At 36.5% G+C, this 17,484-nt stretch overlaps 1 protein-coding gene and 1 non-coding gene across 5 annotated transcripts in view; one reads left to right on the plus strand and one right to left on the minus strand.

Moving 5' to 3' along the window:
- The window catches only part of LOC149833965 (uncharacterized), a 184,136-nt gene that overhangs the window by 32,632 nt on the left and 134,020 nt on the right, over positions 1 to 17,484 (plus strand). For 3 of the 4 annotated variants that reach the window (XM_090011142.1, XM_090011143.1, XM_090011144.1), the window contains exons 3-7: positions 16,476 to 16,570; positions 16,667 to 16,738; positions 16,958 to 17,029; positions 17,128 to 17,207; positions 17,291 to 17,378. In XM_090011142.1, the coding sequence (XP_089867268.1) occupies positions 16,476 to 16,570; positions 16,667 to 16,738; positions 16,958 to 17,029; positions 17,128 to 17,207; positions 17,291 to 17,378 (407 nt within the window). The remainder of the gene's footprint in view (positions 1 to 16,475; positions 16,571 to 16,666; positions 16,739 to 16,957; positions 17,030 to 17,127; positions 17,208 to 17,290; positions 17,379 to 17,484) is intronic. The other variant, XM_090011145.1, reaches the window with a different exon arrangement.
- On the minus strand, positions 3,404 to 3,476 carry TRNAF-GAA (transfer RNA phenylalanine (anticodon GAA)). The gene has a single exon. It is a non-coding gene; the product is annotated as a tRNA-Phe (tRNA).

Here is a 17,484-nt window from a genome sequence, read left to right on the forward strand (position 1 = left end):
AAATCACGGTTTGACATTTTTTTCTCTATATTACATTGTTCTGTATTTTTTCACGGTCTGGAGTACCGTGATGAGCCTCGCATTTGGAAATGCGAATTTGTGGTATTAATTTGGCATACATGGTTATGGATAGAAAAGCATGTGATATGTAATAAATGCATTGACATGTTTCTAATGATTTTTGCATATGAATGCATGGGTGATCAAAGTGGATCATTATGGGCTGTGGGATGCCTTGAGCCAGTGTGCTCCTTGCTTTACTTGTTTATTCATTGCAAAAACCATATTTGATATTGTGGTTTTAATTGCACTGTTTTATTGTTGCCACGGGTGGTAGACCGTGAAGAGCGGTGCATGTTGACTTGCGAGCTTAGGATTGCATATTGATTTGCAAATTTATGGAATTGATTTTAATAACAAGATAAGAAAGAGAACAGTGTAATTAACGATCCTTTGATGTTCCTTCTAAAGAAAGATAATCTTGGGCTTAGCGGTTTGGGGACCGTGAGGATAAGAAAACTCCGTGTGCGTTGTTGTTGTCCCTGAACCAGATATTGAGCTTTTTTCTTTTGGCTACGGTTTTAGGGAGAATCCACCATTTTGCCTGGGGGTGGTGTGTAGACACTGTTGTTGTTTTTGGTATACCATGAAAAGTGACACTTGTGGGTGGGTGGTCCTTGGTGTCCCTGACATTAGATGGGTGGTCTAATGTTCCGAAGGTTGTTTCGGTCGAGGGCTAAGTTTGAAACCCAGTAATCAAATACAACTTGTGTGTTAAACTACCCTGTGAACCTAACTTGACCTTGGAGATTTTACCCGTTTGGTGTATCCGCGGGCAACGATAATTAAAAAGAGAAACTTAAATTGTGTGCATTTAATAGGAACATGCATATGGAAAAGAAAACTTGACTAAAGATAATGCGTTCATACATGGGCATTGAAATCATGCGTATTCTTGTTATGCATTAGACCATGCATATTTACTTGTTCTCTTAATTGTGATATATTGATGAATGCGTAATGTTTCTTTCTTACTCCATGCTAAATGTATATATTACTTAACTTGTGGTCCCTATTGATTATTAAATTGTCCCTCATGCTGAACAATTGTTCTCTATTGTATAAATGATTAATTGAATTACGAATTTGTCATAAATGCATCATTCTAAATTATTGCATGAATGTTATCTGTGTTATTTATGCTTATTTGTTTCATTAGAGAGATTTATACGTAGAATTCTTTGGATTCTGACACCCTACTTTTTGTGTTTTTCGCAACCTCAGATGCCTAGTAGGGAGGACTTGCTTTTGAGAAGAGTCGTGAGGGGACTACACGACTGCAGGGCAGATTCTTGGAATGACGTGACTTTTTCATTTTGCTTTATTTACTTATGTCTCAAACTATATGCATTTTAACAAATAAAGTTTTGGTTGGTTTGGTATGAAAGATGAGTATAAGATCCCTTGTGGTGGTGGTTGTATGTTAATTGTAAGGCCCCGGGTCTCTGGGATTGTTTCTGCATTTGTAAAAAAAAAAATTCTGCATTTTTAACGGGTATGAGTTGGGGTCGTTATTTGGGCTGGATCAAACCAGATTAATATAGGTCTTAGATAGAGTCCAAATCCATATCAGTTTGGATCAAATCCATCAGACCCAATCCGATCTAAATCTTGATCCGAATTTACAAACTGCTCAATTTTTGAAAAAATGCGATTTTCGGGCCAACCGTAGCCCGAATCAAGGAAAATAAAATATTGGTACACTCTGATTTTTGAGACACATCCATCGATATATAACTTGAATTGCACTTTCGAATTTCTCTCGAAAATAATCTGAATTTTGCTTGAATTTAAAGGTCGAAAACAAAACTCTTTCTCAAGCTTCGATTGGTTCGTCTCGACCTTGTCGATGAGACCTGGGCCAAGCCCAGATTCAAAAACATCAGCCTAAAATCGAGTTTCAAACGATTTTTCTCCCAGACTTAGCTAAGTTTTCGAAAATCTCAAATTTAACTGTGTGAAAATACACGATATTAACATACAAATATTCGACAACAATTTTACACACACACAACAAATTTAAGTCTTAACAATACGAATGTCGTCAATTGCTACAGCCGCGACATTCGCCTGCTTGATAAAATGTACCCTTGAGAAAATTCCAAAAGCCCTCTTTCTTGTGCATGAATCGTCCCCCAAATTGCTCTCACGACAACTAGGGTGTGTGGATTCTCCTCTAATAGCTTCTACACAAATGAGGGAGTCAACCCTCAAGAGGTATTTAAAACCCAAAAAGTAAAGAAGTAACTTTTGGTTTTTTTAAAGTGCACCGAAGGTGTATCGTATGATACGTCCGGTATCGTATGATACGGGTCGATAAAGGTGTATATTGTATGATACACTCGATACATATGCAATATGCACTCGTATCACGATACAAGTGTGTATCATATTAGTTTGCTATGTCACATGGGTGCGGGCGCGGGTGTGGGGATTTGGCACTTCCAAAAAAACCGGGTGCGGCAGAGGCAAAAATGTAAATATATATATATATATATATCATGTATAGTGTATATGTATGAATGTATGGTAGTTGTTAAGGTCCATAACATTTATGCCCAACTTACTTTTTACCATTTTTTTATCTTATATGGTTGTCCCCAAAGATGAAAGTGATGAGTTGTGGAGCCTGGTTCATTGTTTTTGCCCTTGCAGGAAGGGGGTCTGGGGGCTCCCCCCGGCACTTGGCGGGGGGTTATAGGGGGGCAGCGCCCCCCCCCCCCCCCCGAAAGATTTTTTTTTTAAAATTCCGCAGCCCATTTCATAGGGCAAAAAAATTTAAAAAAAAATCCAAAAAAATGGACAAAAATGACCCTGGGTGTGGTCAACGCACCCAGGGTCGGGTTGACTGCACCCGGTGCCGCACCCGCGTCGAGTCGCGTCGACGTGGGTGCGGCACCCTGCTAGTCAGTTTGTCTCAAAGTTACGATATCTATCATACAATATTGTACGATACAATACTTACAACACTGCGATATGGTACAATACTTACAACATTGGTTTGTGGGTACAAATGGCTCTTTTTTTTGTTTTTCATGAAACTAACCTTACTGTTTGATGTGATCTACATGTTTTTCTTAGTGGGGATCAGTTCTTAGACCATATGGTTACGATAGGTAGACAAGTTTTTATAAGACTTCAAAAATCAACAGCCTACAATGTCCAATACTTTCTTGGGTCACAAAATCACATTTTTTTTGTATAAAAAAACACAATTCAAAAGTCAATCCTTACTATTTTGAACATGCTGAATCCATCTATGAGGTTTGATTGGATCAAAAGAACTGAACCATGGTGATCCAGAGGCACTTATACCCCAAGTTTACTGCATCATGTAACCATATGCCAGGAACCAGATTCGAACTGGTGACCCAAGGATTTTCAGTCCTCTGCTCTACCAGCTGAGCTATCCCGACCGTCCACTATACATTATCATACTGGAGGGCATGGATCTGTGTCAATTCATTTAAACTAAAGAAACATTACAAGTCCTGAGATTTCTTTTTCTTTGGATTTTCAAAAGAGCCTTTCTTTGTAAGGGATATGAACCATGAATGGTTCAATCATGAGATTCCTTGTATATCCTTGTATATAAATAATATATATATGTTATGTTCGTTTGGACATATACTGCATTTAGTTGTTGGAGTAAGAGCGAAACTGCTAGGGTCCATTTGTCAAAGAGTTGAGCGAATGATAAACATATCATATCTAATTTGTAACCGCTCGCGAAAAAAAAGTAGATAAATGCTTAGGTCGTAAACTAGGCATTTATTGGGGATAGGACTCAAACCCGCACGATTTATAAAGTCGATGGATTTTCCTCCTGCTAAAAACAAATTGCATATTGATTGATATTTTATGTCTTCTAGAGACCAAATGGGTAGGTGAGAAAGCTAAAATGATAGAACCTTGGGGATATAAGATTTGGTATACAGGAATAAATAGGAATAGGAATGGAGTAGGGATTGTTATGAGTCGTCAGTTTATAGATAATGTAGCTGAGGTCCGTAGGAAGGGTGATAGAATTTTACTTATTAAATTAGTATTAGGTACGGATATTATTAATATTATTAGTGTTTATGCACCTCAAGTAGGTTTAGATGATTCCATTAAGCATCAATTTTGGGAAGATTTAGATGGAGTAGTACAAGAGACATCTTATGGAGAAAAGCTTTTCATCGGCGGTGACCTTAATGGACATGTAGGCATTAGTAGGGAGGGATTTGAGAATATCCATGGAGGCTATGGTATAGGAGAAAGAAATGAAAGTGGAGAAAGGATTTTAGATTTTTGTTTGTCCTATGATATGATCTTAGCAAACACTTGGTTTAGGAAGAGGGAGTCTCACCTAGTAACATTTAAAAGTGGGGTTAATACGAGTCAAATAGATTTTTTCCTACTTAGAAAGAGAGATAGGGGTTGTTGCATCGATTGTAAGGTTATACCAGGAGAAAGTGTAGCTACACAACATAGAGTCTTAATTTTAGATCTTAGAATTAGACAATGCCGCAAAAGGGATAGACATAGGATAGATCCTAGAATTAAGTGGTGGGCACTGAAAGGAGCTAAACAAGGAATGTTTGTAGAGCAGGTAGTTAAGGAAGTTGATTGGTGTCTCGAGGAGGATTCAGAATCAATGTGGAATAAAATAGCGGGTGGTATGAGAAAAGTAGCTAAGGAGGTATTGGGTGAGTCTAAAGGCGGTGCACCACTAGGTAAGGATACATCATGGTGGAACGAGGATGTCAAATTAGCTATTAAGGTTAAAAGAGAGTGTTATAGAAATCTAAGTAAGAGTCGTGATAATGAGAATTTGGAGAAGTATATGATAGCAAAGAAGGAAGCTAAAAAAGTTGTTCGAAACGCGAGGGCTAAGGTATATAAGGAGGTTTATGACAAGTTGGATACCAAAGAAGGCGAGAAGGATATTTATAGGCTTGCAAAGATGAGAGATAGGAAATCGAAGGATTTGGGTATGGTTAGATGTATCAAAGATGAAACGCAAAGGGTTTTAGTCAAAGATGAGGAGATTAAGGAGAGATGGAAAGATTATTTTGATAAGCTATTTAATGATAGTCATGCTCAAGATCTTGGAGACTTCTCCATTCCTTTTCATGAGATAAATCGTGACTTCATGCGCAAGATTCAAAAGAAAGAAATTGCAGAGGCTTTGAAGAAAATGAAATCAAGAAGGGCAGTTGGCCCAGATGGTATACCTATCGAGGCTTGGAAATGCTTGGGAGAGAAAGGTTTAGAATGGTTGACAAATCTTTTTAACTTGATTTGACGAACAAATAAGATGCCTAATGAGTGGAGGAAGAGTACTTTGGTGCCTTTATATAAGAATAAGGGTGATATACAAGATTGCACAAACTATCGTGGTATAAAACTCATGAGTCATACTATGAAACTTTGGGAGAGGGTGATTGAGTCTAGGTTGAGGAAGGTTGTCATGATATCGGAGAATCAATTTGGTTTTATGCCTGGAAGATCAACTATGTAAGCTATACATCTTCTTAGACAACTTATTGAAAGATATAGAGAGAGGAACAAAGATTTGCATATGGTTTTTATTGATTTAGAGAAGGCATATGATAGAGTACCTAGGGACGTTCTCTGGTGGACAATGATGAAGAAAGGTGTTTCTCTCAAGTACATTAGTATAATTAAAGATATGTATGAAGGAGTAGTAACCAATGTCCGCACTTGTGGAGGGGTGACAACCAATTTTTCGATAACGGTTGGGTTACATCAAGGATCTGCTTTAAGCCCTTTTCTATTTGCGATAGTGATGGATGAGCTTACGAGATCAATTCAAGAAAATGTACCGTGGTGTATGTTGTTTGCTGATGATATTGTTTTGATTGATGAGTCTAGAGCTGGGGTTAATGCTAAGTTAGAATTATGGAGACAGACATTGGAAGCTAGAGGTTTTAAGTTGAGTAAGAGTAAGACTGAATATATGGAATGCCGGTTTAGTAAGCAACGAAGTAGTGATGGGAGTGTAGTGAAGCTTGGTGAGCAAGATATACCGGTGAATGATTATTTCAAATATTTGGGATCCATCATTCAAAAGTATGGAGAAATTGATGGAGATGTAAATCATAGGATAAAGGTTGGGTGGATGAAATGGAAAAGTGCTACTGGAGTGCTGTGCGATCGTAGAATGCCATTGCGGTTGAAGGGAAAGTTTTATAGGACGACTATTAGACCCGCTTTACTATATGGTACGGAATGTTGGGCTGCCAAGAGACATCATATTCAAAAAATGAGTGTAGCTGAGATGCGGATGCTTAGATGGATGTGTGGAAATACAATAAAAGATAAGATTCGGAACGAAGAGATACGTAAGAAGGTAGGTGTTGCACCCATTGAAAATAAGATGCGAGAGAATCGTTTACGGTGGTTTGGACATATTCGGCGAAGGCCTAATGATGCTCCAGTTAGAAGGTTGGAGAAATGGGAAAATATATTAGTTAAAAGAGGTCGGGGTAGGCCTAGGAAGACTTGGATGGAGATGATAGGAAAGGATATGAATGCTTTGAACCTCACCGAGGACATGGCGTTGGATAGAAATGATTGGAGGAAAAGGATTCATGTGGAAGACCCAAAATGAATTTCTGTTTTGGTTCATATCGCTGACCCCAATTGTTTTGGGATGAAGGCGTAGTTGTTGTTGTTGTTTGTTGTTGTAAAAACAAATTGCATTGTTGTCGGCATTGACTGGTAGAATGGGACTCTATCTTTATTCTCATTCGATCAATCATTTCTCTCCTAGCCTCATACTCTGGAATGAATGATTTCATCACTGCATATTTAATTCTTTAACTTGGGATCGATTCACAACACGAGTTATGAACATTATTATAATATAATTTATTATAGTATTGTAATAATTTATTATAAAATAAAAGCTGGTGCAAATCTATGAATAGGAGATGTGCGATTATCTATAGGACCTAAATTATCAAGGTTCTCCAAGAACATTGAAAATTCATCCTAGAGTGGCTCCACCGACTAGAACACCTAGAGGAGCTCTCGCGTCAATCACTTCCATTCCTCTTATCAGCCCATCTGTAGCACTCATTGCTACAACTCTAACTCGATTATTTCCTAATAATTGTTGTACCTCACAAGTCACATTAATTTCATGACTTGCGGTATCTCTACCCTTAACTACCAAGGAGTTGTAAATATTAAGCATCTTCCCCGGGGGATAAGCTACATCTAGTACCGGACCAATGATTTGAGAGATACATCCCAGATTTTTTGTTGAAACACTGAGACCACAAGTTGTAGGATTGACTATCATAAAAAACTGAACTATGTCTAAAGTTTTTGCGAATATTACCGAACCGAAAATGTCCGATATCAAATGTTTTTGGAACGTCATAAATTTTCGGTCTGGTAGCTTTAGTAAATGATTCACATATTTGGATACCAGACAAATCGGTGATTAGACCATAAATTTTTGTGATCAATCTATTTTATTTCTGATTTGTTCATGAGATAGGCCCAAGATACTTTGATCTCTTATGTTTCATCAAAATCAGTCAATACACTTTTTGCTAATCTATAAATGAATTATAATTATATATAATAAAGAAAGAAAAGAAGTAAAAGTGTAAATAAAATTGTATTGCACTCCTGTTCCTAATCCATGCTTATGATCCATTGATCCATAACATAAGCGGGTGTCTATCTACTTTTACATAGTGACATAACATATATGTCTTTATATATCTGGGTAAAGGTTACAACTATTTATTCAACAAATTTGATTGATTGATACAAGTTGATTTTCTGTTACAATAGATTGAAGAAATAATTGCTGGCCCAATAGCTGCTTCGGCGGCTGCAATAGCGATAACGAAGATCGAGAAAATGTCTCCCTTTAATTGGCGACTATCTAATAAATCAGAAAATGCTAGGAGATTCATATTAACAACATTCAATATAAGTTCAAGACACATAAGTGCTCTAACCATGTTTTGACTTGTGATCAATCCATAGATACCAATAGAAAATAAATGGGCACTCAAAACAAGTACATGATCAAGCATCATTGACCAACTCCTCGTCAATCTCGATTCATTTCAATATAAACAATAATTCAACCTATTTGATTAATTAGAAGATTCTACTGAATAGAATTCAATTATCAATCTATATATAATATAAGAAATAAAGTACCAAAAAAGACACTGGAATGGGTCGTCGAACTAAAAAGTTGGTACAAGAAGTTGTAGATACACTTCTTGATAATGGGATCCGTGAATAACCAATGAGGGATGGATACAATAAAGTTTACAAGTCGTTTTCAAATGTAACTGAAGGCAAAGAGGGAAGAATTTGCGAGACTCTACTTGGTAAACGGGTCAATTATTCAGGTCATTTCGTCATTGTGGTAGGCCTTCGCTTTCATTGTATTGATGTGGATTACCTCGAGAAATAACAATAGAGCTTTTTTAGACATTTGTAATTCGTGGTCTAATCAGACAAAATCTTGCTTCCAACATAGGGCTTGCTAAAAGTAAAATTTGGGAAAAAGAACCCATTGTATGGGAAATACTTCAAGAAGTTATGCAGGGGCTTCCTTCATTGCTAAATAGAGCACCTATTTTGCATAGATTAAACATACAAGCGTTCCAACCTATTTTAGTGGAGGGGCGAGCTATTTGTTTACATCCATTAATTTGTAAGGGATTCAATGTAGACTTCGATGGAGATCAAATGACTGTTCATGTACCTTTATCTTTGGAAGCTCAAGCAGAAGCTCATTTACTTATGTTTTCTTATACGAATCTCTTGTCTTCCGCCATTGGGGATCCCATTTCTGTACCAACTCAAGATATGCTTATGGGGCTCTATGTATTAACGGTGACATCTGAGATCACAAAATGCTCGGGAGTTCCTCTATTCAATCCTTTTCCTTCTTGTTGCTGGGTATCTTGTTCGTACGCATTTCTCTTTATTTCCTAAGTCTCTAGTGAGTTACAAACAAAGTTAGAAAAGATCAAATCTTTGATGATTCAATCATGCATGATTGAGTTGCGAAAACTTCTGGATAGGTATCCTCCACCTGAACTGAATTCTTTCTGGTTAAAGAATCTCTTTCTAGTTCTAGTTGCTCTGGAACAATTAGGAGATTCTCTGGAAGAAATACGAAGTTATGCTTCTGATGGCAACATGCTATTGGGTGGTGGTCCCACTTATGGGGGTACGTTCTAAGAAGAAAGATTTGAATATCAATCCATCGATATCATCTATCTCATAAGTATCATACCAAATCCCATCAAACCAATCACTAAGGTGACACTGTCTCTCTCTCTCTCTCTATATATATATATATTGAAATAAAGTGTTTTATATTAGCATAAAATATTTTGTATTGAATATTAATTTTTTAAAAACTTTTTTTTTATTTGTAATAAGTAAATACTTATGAAAACATTTTATATTAATAAACTGCATTTAATATAAATTATATAATATATTTAATATAAAATATTTTACATTACCCATGTACAAGGGTATTTTTTCAATATTTATTAAGTGAGATGAGATGGCCCTTTCTCTCTCCAGTTGACCTCTCTCTAATGATGTGATTCATTAAGAAAAAAAAGGATGTCAAGGCATGTGGTTTTGACAATATGTAATCTCTCTCTTTAATCCCATAAAGACCCTTCAAGGGCAGGAAAGGGTTCTTTTTTTCTTTTGTAAAGGGTTTTTTTTGTTAAAATTGACATGAGACACAGCTAAAATGAGTCTGACATGTTTTAGACCATGTTATGCATGTGTCACTTGCTAAAATGTGTCGGACTTCGTGTTTGCACGTGTCATCAGTGACACGAGCATTTGGGCATGTCAATGTGACATAGATTTACAAAGCAGGACTATATTATTATTTTTTCATGTGCACTTTCTGTGGTTTGTGTTAAAATGTAAAACTGTACATATATGTATATATAATAATATTATATTATTATATATATATATATATAAATACATTTTTAATTTCTTTCTTTTCTGTATTTTTTTTCCTTTATTTTTATTTTTTGTCTTTATGTCATCTAGTTCAGTTTGAACTAGAATGACTGTTGCTAGTCAAGTCCTGTCCAGACTTGACTAGCAATAGAGCTGTTGGACACAGTCCAACAACTCTTAATAGAGCTGTTGGACTGACACATTCCAACAGCTCTAAATAGAGCTGTTGGACTGTGCCCAACAGCTCTATTGAGTCCTCTTTCAGCTGTGTATATAAAGGGGTGCAGCCCCTCCTGTATTTCACTCCAATGCTTCTTAAGCAATTGGTTTTTCATATCAATAAAGAATACATTTTTATTTTTATTTTGTTTCCAGTTATACCCTTTTTAAGGGTTATGCTTTAGTGTCATTCTTGACACTTGCTCTTGTTAATCAAAGCTCGTGTTTCGAAGATCCCCATTTCATTTCATGGTATCAAAGCCGCGGAAGTACTAAATCTTGAGGAAAAGCTGCCTCGGTTTCCGTGCCCGTTTGCAAAAGTGTTCGCCACTTGAAGAGAAGTGTTTTATCACTTCATTGGAGAAGATTTCACATCTTGTTGTATTGTTTTTTTTTTTCTTTCTTTCTCATTTTCCTTCTTGTTTCTCTTCTATCCCTATTCTTTCTCTCCTTGTAATCGATGGATGACAATGATAAAGTCACCATCATGCCTATGAAACTAAGCGATACGAACTATGTAACATGGGCTTCAATCATGAAGCACCATATATGGGGAAAAGGCTTATGGGGGATTGTGGATGGTTCCGATTCGGAACCTAAGCTATCTCTTACTAAAAAGGAGGGAGATAAAGACGTCACTCTATCGGAAGAAGAGAAAATCAAGGCTATTGCCTCATACGAGAAGAAATGGAAAGAATGGAGAATATCTCATGCGAAGATAATGTCATGGCTTATCAATAGCGTTGACATTAAAAAATGCTCAAGTCTTGCCAAATTTGATCATGCCGATAAGGCATGGGAATACCTTAAGAATATGTATTCCCTTAAAGATATTGCACACGTGTGCAACCTCCAAGAAAAAGTTCGAATGATGACACAAGGAGACAAAACTATTCGTGAATATTACAATGGGTTGTCCGAACTTTGGGAAGAACTTTCCCTTTTAGAACCAAAGTGGCATTGTGCCGAAGACATCGAGCTTCGTCAGAAACAACTCGATGTTGAACATTTTTACCAGTTTATCACTGGATTAAGGCCGGAATTTGAAACCACTAAATCGGCCCTACTTCACCGGGGAAAAATTCCTTCTATTGTTGAAACTATTGAAGAGTTAACAATGGAAGAAAATCGTCTCCGGAAAGGTTCTTTAAAAATTGAAGATGATTCCGTTTTAGCCGTGTCTAGACCAGGGAATCATGTTCGATCATATAGGCCTCCTCACTTTAACCGACAAAATGGTGACTATGATAAGAAGAAAGTTATTTGTCATCACTGTCATGAACCGGGACACTACAGGCCACAATGTCCTAAACTTAAGGAGCTGAGAGAAAAAAGAGCTGCAATTGCTGGATCGGAGCCTAAAGATCAGGATGCACCAGTTTCCCTGGCCCAACTAATGGAGATCCTTCAGCCTCTCATCAAAGGTGCCTCTTCCTCATCTGAAGCTTCAACCGGCGCAGCAGCCTCATCTTTTTCTAATTTAGGTAAAATTTCTTTGCTTCTTGACTCTGGTGCATCTTTTCATATGACCCCAAATAATCAAAGTCTATCCAAATGTGTTAAAAATAAAACAAGTGTGTCAAAGGTCTTTACTGCTGATGGGACTTCTCTTGAAATAGAAGGAATATGAGATTTTGAAAAAATTTATAAAACAAAAAATTTTTTTATTCCAGAAATTAGACATGTTCCCAAATTAAATTTAAATCTTTTATCTGTATCTCAAATTTCTGATTATGGGTGTAATATTTCTTTTTCTTCTCATGGTTGTTGGGTACAGGATCGCCAGTCAGGCAAGCTGATTGGGGAAGGCCATAGAGAAGGAGGACTCTATTACATGGATTTTTTGGAAATGCCGAAGAAAGCTTTTTGTTATAATATTCAAAAAATAGAGTTGGAATTGTGGCATAAGAGACTTGGTCACCCACATATAGCCAAAATCCAACATTTTCCAAATCTAGGGAAATTTTGTAACTCTGAATCATTTGATTGTAAAGATTGTATTCTCGGCAAAATGAAAAGATTACCATTTCAGAACAGAACCTTTTTCTCTTCAAGACCACTTGAATTAATACACTCGGATGTTTGGGGTCCTGCACCAGTAATTTCTAAAGGAGGATTTGTTTACTATGTTATTTTTGTCGATGATTTCTCCCGACATACGTGGATTTACTTTCTCAAACATAAGTCTGAAGTATTTTCATACTTTCAAACTTTTCATAATATGGTTAAAAACAAATTTCAATATGATATTACTATTTTTCGCACAGATTCAGGGGGAGAGTTTTTATCCACAGATTTTCAAAATTATCTTAAATTGCATGGCATCACACATCAAAGATCTTGTCCTTATACACCTCAACAAAATGGACTGGCAGAACGAAAACATCGCCATATTATAGAAACCACTAGAACTTTATTAATAGCAAATCAAGTCCCTAAAGACTTTTGGGCAGAAGCTGCCTTAACTGCCACCTATCTCATTAATAGGATGCCATCTTCTTCGTTACAAAATATCACTCCCATTGAAAAACTTATGAACATTTATCCAGACTACTCTAGATTAAGAATATTTGGGTGCAAATGTTTCATATTTACTGACAAAAATGATAAACTTTCCCCTCGTGCGATTCCCTGTGCCTTTTTAGGATATGCTGAAAACCAGAAAGGTTATAGATGTTTTGACTTCAAAAATAATAAACTATATGTGTCTAGAAATGTTTCCTTTCTTGAAAAGGAGAGCTTCTTTGATTTTAGAAAATTAAAAGACGTCACTGAGTACTCCTTTTTGCTAGATCTAACATCAACATCTGATGAATATGACCTTGATTGTAACTTTGATGATGATCCAAGAATTATTGATCTTAATGTTGAAAATGAAGAAGTTCATAGAGATACTAGTATTCAATATTCCAGGCGACAAGAGTCTAATACTCCATGTGCACTTGAGAAATATTCTAACATTCCAACTAGACAATCATCCCGAATCTCGAGGCCTCCAGAAAAGTTTGTATCATACGAGTCTTTCTCACCCACATATAGGGCAGTTATTGCATTAATTCACTCATATGAAGAACCATCCACATATTTTCAAGCAAAAAATGATATCAAATGGATAGAAGCCATGAAAGTTGAATTAGATGCACTTGAAAAGGCTTCTACATGGAATATTCAAGATCTTCCTCCAGGGAAGAAAACTATAGGATGTCGATGGGTTTCTAAAATTAAAACCAAGAGTGATGGTACTCTTGAAAGATATAAAGCCCGTTTAGTAGTCAAAGGTTATGCCCAAGAATATGGGATTGATTATGAAGAAACCTTTGCTCCGGTGGCTCGTATGACTACTGTCCGAACCTTAATTGCCTTAGCTTCTATCAAAAAATGGTCTATTTTTCAAATGGATGTCAAAAATGCTTTTTTAAATGGAAAGCTAGTTGAAGAAGTATATATGGAACCCCCTCCTGGTCTAAGTATTCCTAAGGGTAAAGTCCTTCGCTTAGAAAAAGCTCTTTATGGACTTAAACAAGCACCAAAAGCTTGGTATGATAGGTTTAGTCGTGTTATGATTGATATTGGTTTTCAATTCTGTTTAACTGACACTGCTTTGTTTATTAAGAATTCTGATGCAGGGATCATTGTGCTTCTTCTTTATGTGGATGATATGATCATCACCGGAAGCGATAAACAGGGAGTTGAAACAATCAAAACACTTCTTAAATCTCATTTTGAAATGACTGATTTGGGCTTGTTGAGATATTTTTTAGGCATTGAAGTTGCTTATTCTCCTAGAGGATATTTATTATCTTAGACTAAATTTGCTTTTGATATTGTTTTCAGGTCTGGTATTACTGATGATAAGAAAGTTGACACTCCAGAAGTTGTTAATGTTAAAATGAAGATTGGTGATGGAGAACTTCTTGCAGACCCTACTCCTTACAGACAGCTTGTCGGGGCACTTTCCTATCTATCCATTACCAGACCAGATATAGCACATGCTGTTCATACAGCAAGTCAATTTCAACATGCTCCTACTTCTGTTCATATGGGAGCAGTCATGCGTATTATCAGATACATCAAGTCCTCTCTTTCACGAGGACTTTTCTTATCTTCCTCTTCTTCTCTTGATTTAATTGCATATACTGATGCTGATTGGGGAGGTGATCCCAATAACAGACACTCAACCACTGGCTTTTGTGTCTTTTTAGGGGAATCATTAATCTCGTGGAGGTGTAAAAAACAGCAGAAGGTATCTCTCTCATCCACCGAAGCTGAATACAGAGCCATGGCAACCACGACCATGGAAGTAGTTTGGCTCCGACGACTGCTTGCTGACATGGGAGTTGAAGCAACAAAGGCTTCACAAATGTGTTGTGACAACAAAAGTGCGATCTACATTGCCAGTAACAGAACATTCCACGAACGCACCAAACACATCGAAATGGATTGTCACTACGTCAGAGAGGAATATCTACACGGGATAATTGATCTGCCATATGTCACTTCAGAATATCAGTTAGCAAACCTCTTTACAAAGCCTCTCGCTGCTCCCCGATTTCACTTTCTCTTAGACAAACTTTCGCTCATTGTACCGTAAGTTTGAGGGGGAGTGTTAAAATGTAAAACTGTACATATATGTATATATAATAATATTATATTATTATATATATATAAATACATTTTTAATTTCTTTCTTTTCTGTATTTTTTGTCCTTTATTTTTATTTTTTGTCTTTATGTCATCTAGTTCAGTTTGAACTAGAATGACTGTTGCTAGTCAAGTCCTGTCCAGACTTGACTAGCAATAGAGCTGTTGGACACAGTCCAACAGCTCTATTCCAACAGCTCTAAATAGAGCTGTTGGACTGTGCCCAACAGCTCTATTGAGTCCTCTTTCAGCTGTGTATATAAAGGGGTGCAGCCCCTCCTGTATTTCACTCCAATGCTTCTTAAGCAATTGGTTTTTCATATCAATAAAGAATACATTTTTATTTTTATTTTGTTTCCAGTTATACCCTTTTTAAGGGTTATGCTTTAGTGTCATTCTTGACACTTGCTCTTGTTAATCAAAGCTCATGTTTCGAAGATCCCCATTTCATTTCAGTTTGGAGTTAGAAACACTTATTCGGACTTATTTGATATCATATGTTTGATTGGATGGCTGAAATACAGCCGTTTATGCAACCTAACATGGAGCCTTGTGGAATTATATCCATCCCTTTGGTGTGATGCGAGCGGAAGAAATGATTTCAAGGTGTGGGTCTGGTGTATCAGTGAAATGCTCTTTGGGTACATTTGTCTTGGGCATACTAGATATCTCAAGGATGAAATGAACGCATTGCTTCTTATCCATTCTTTGGTTTTAATCAATGTGTGCTCTTGTGCTTCCATGTGTTTACCTCAAGAGAACATTTTGTAGATTGGATACCATGGATGGTAGCTCTTGAAGGTTTTAATCAATCGATCGTTGTCATCATCGATTGATTTGGCTTCATCATTGAGGGTCCTTTTCTCATATATTTGCCTATATGTAATGATGTTTCTCTTGTCTTTTTGATAACAAGAAAAAAGAGGAAAAATGTAAAAGAAAGCGTTAGAAGAGAAAATGTGGGAGTGATGGTTACATGAATTGCGAAAAGGTGAATCTGGGTTATGAGATTATCGAAGAAAAGTTGTACTTTGGAAGAAGTATAGAATAAACATTTAATGTAATGTTGTAATATGCTTCTTAGCTAGAGATTAACACTCATTTCATGGACAGAATGCAGAGGAAAAAAGAAGAGAAAGATAGTGATGTGGTGCCGAATGCACGACTTCAGATTGTATGCATGGTTGTCAAAGGTCAAATGCTTCTCAGTTGTACCCTCTGAAAATAGTAATGTCATGTCATCATAAATAGCAAAAAGCTATGCATCATTTTATAGTACAAAAGTGATTTGACCAGGATATTGCACATAGGTTAATCATTGCTATATTTTATAGCTAATCAGTTAATTACTAAGTGGCCTCTTGCCCCCACAAGTCATATCCTTACATTCTTTGTCATTATGTGAACCATGTGCTTCTTCTTTTCCTCTCTTATTCACCATCATATCATGATGCTTGAGTTTTACTGTGAATTCGTGTTAGATTTCATGGATGAGCACTGAGTTGGGTTTTTATGAGAAAGTGGCCATCTTTGTTCTTGATTGTTAAATTTTCTTCTTTCTGTAGTTCCTATTACAGTTATTGCTTCATTTAGGAGAATGAAGAAGCTTGTTCAAGATGTTGCATTCATCGCAACTGCACTTAGTACATCATCTCAGCTTGTAAGTATGTCATGCTTCTGTTGAAAAGGGAAAAGTAGGCTTATGAGTTCTTTCCTTTCTACTATCATTTAATGAACTTCTTTCATTCTTCGGCAGGTTATAAGTTCAGACGGTAAGAAAGTGAAAAGGATGAACCCATATCACAGCACTAATACTGATGATGCATTGGTAACTATCTGATGGCCTCTTGAACTTGTTCTGTGCCTTTTCCATCTTTTCTGGTCTGTTTTGGGCAAATTCTGTACTAAATGCATTCATTGCAACTGCACTTAGTACATCATCTCAGCTTGCAAGTATGTCATGCTTCTGTTGAAAAGGGAAAAGTAGGTTTACGAGTTCTTTTTTTTTTCTAATATCATTTAATGAACTTCTTTCATTCTTTGGCAGGTTGTAAGTTCAGACGGTAAGAAAGTGAAAAGGATGAACCCATATCACAGCACTAATACTGATGATGCATTGGTAACTATCTGATGGCCTCTTGAACTTGTTATATGCATTTTTCATCTTTTCTGATCTATTTTGGGCAAATTTTGCTTATCTAATTGGTGAAACCTTAGTTGTGCACTGTTCTAGTGGATAATTTGCCAGAGGACCATTCAGTAGAAAATATTCAGAGGATTTTTGGCAGTGTCGGAAAGTATGTCTCTTCATATATTTACTTTATATGAGCATCAGGTATGTGACAATAGAAAAGGTAATTCATGCATTCTGAAATTACAGTGTGAAGAATATATCTATTCGCCAGCCTAATTCTATTTCACGGGCACCTGCAAAGAATACTAGGCAGATGTTTGCTGTTCGCGGCAAGGTACTTCAATCTTCCATTGCTTAAAAACTAAATTGATGTATTATCTCCTGTTTTATGAATTGATCACTTTTCGAGTAACACATATATGGAGGTTCTCCTTTTTATT

Source organism: Nuphar pumila, chromosome 6, assembly GCF_984573655.1.
Source record: "Nuphar pumila chromosome 6, dmNupPumi1.hap1.1, whole genome shotgun sequence".
Classification (NCBI taxonomy): Eukaryota; Viridiplantae; Streptophyta; class Magnoliopsida; order Nymphaeales; family Nymphaeaceae; genus Nuphar; species Nuphar pumila.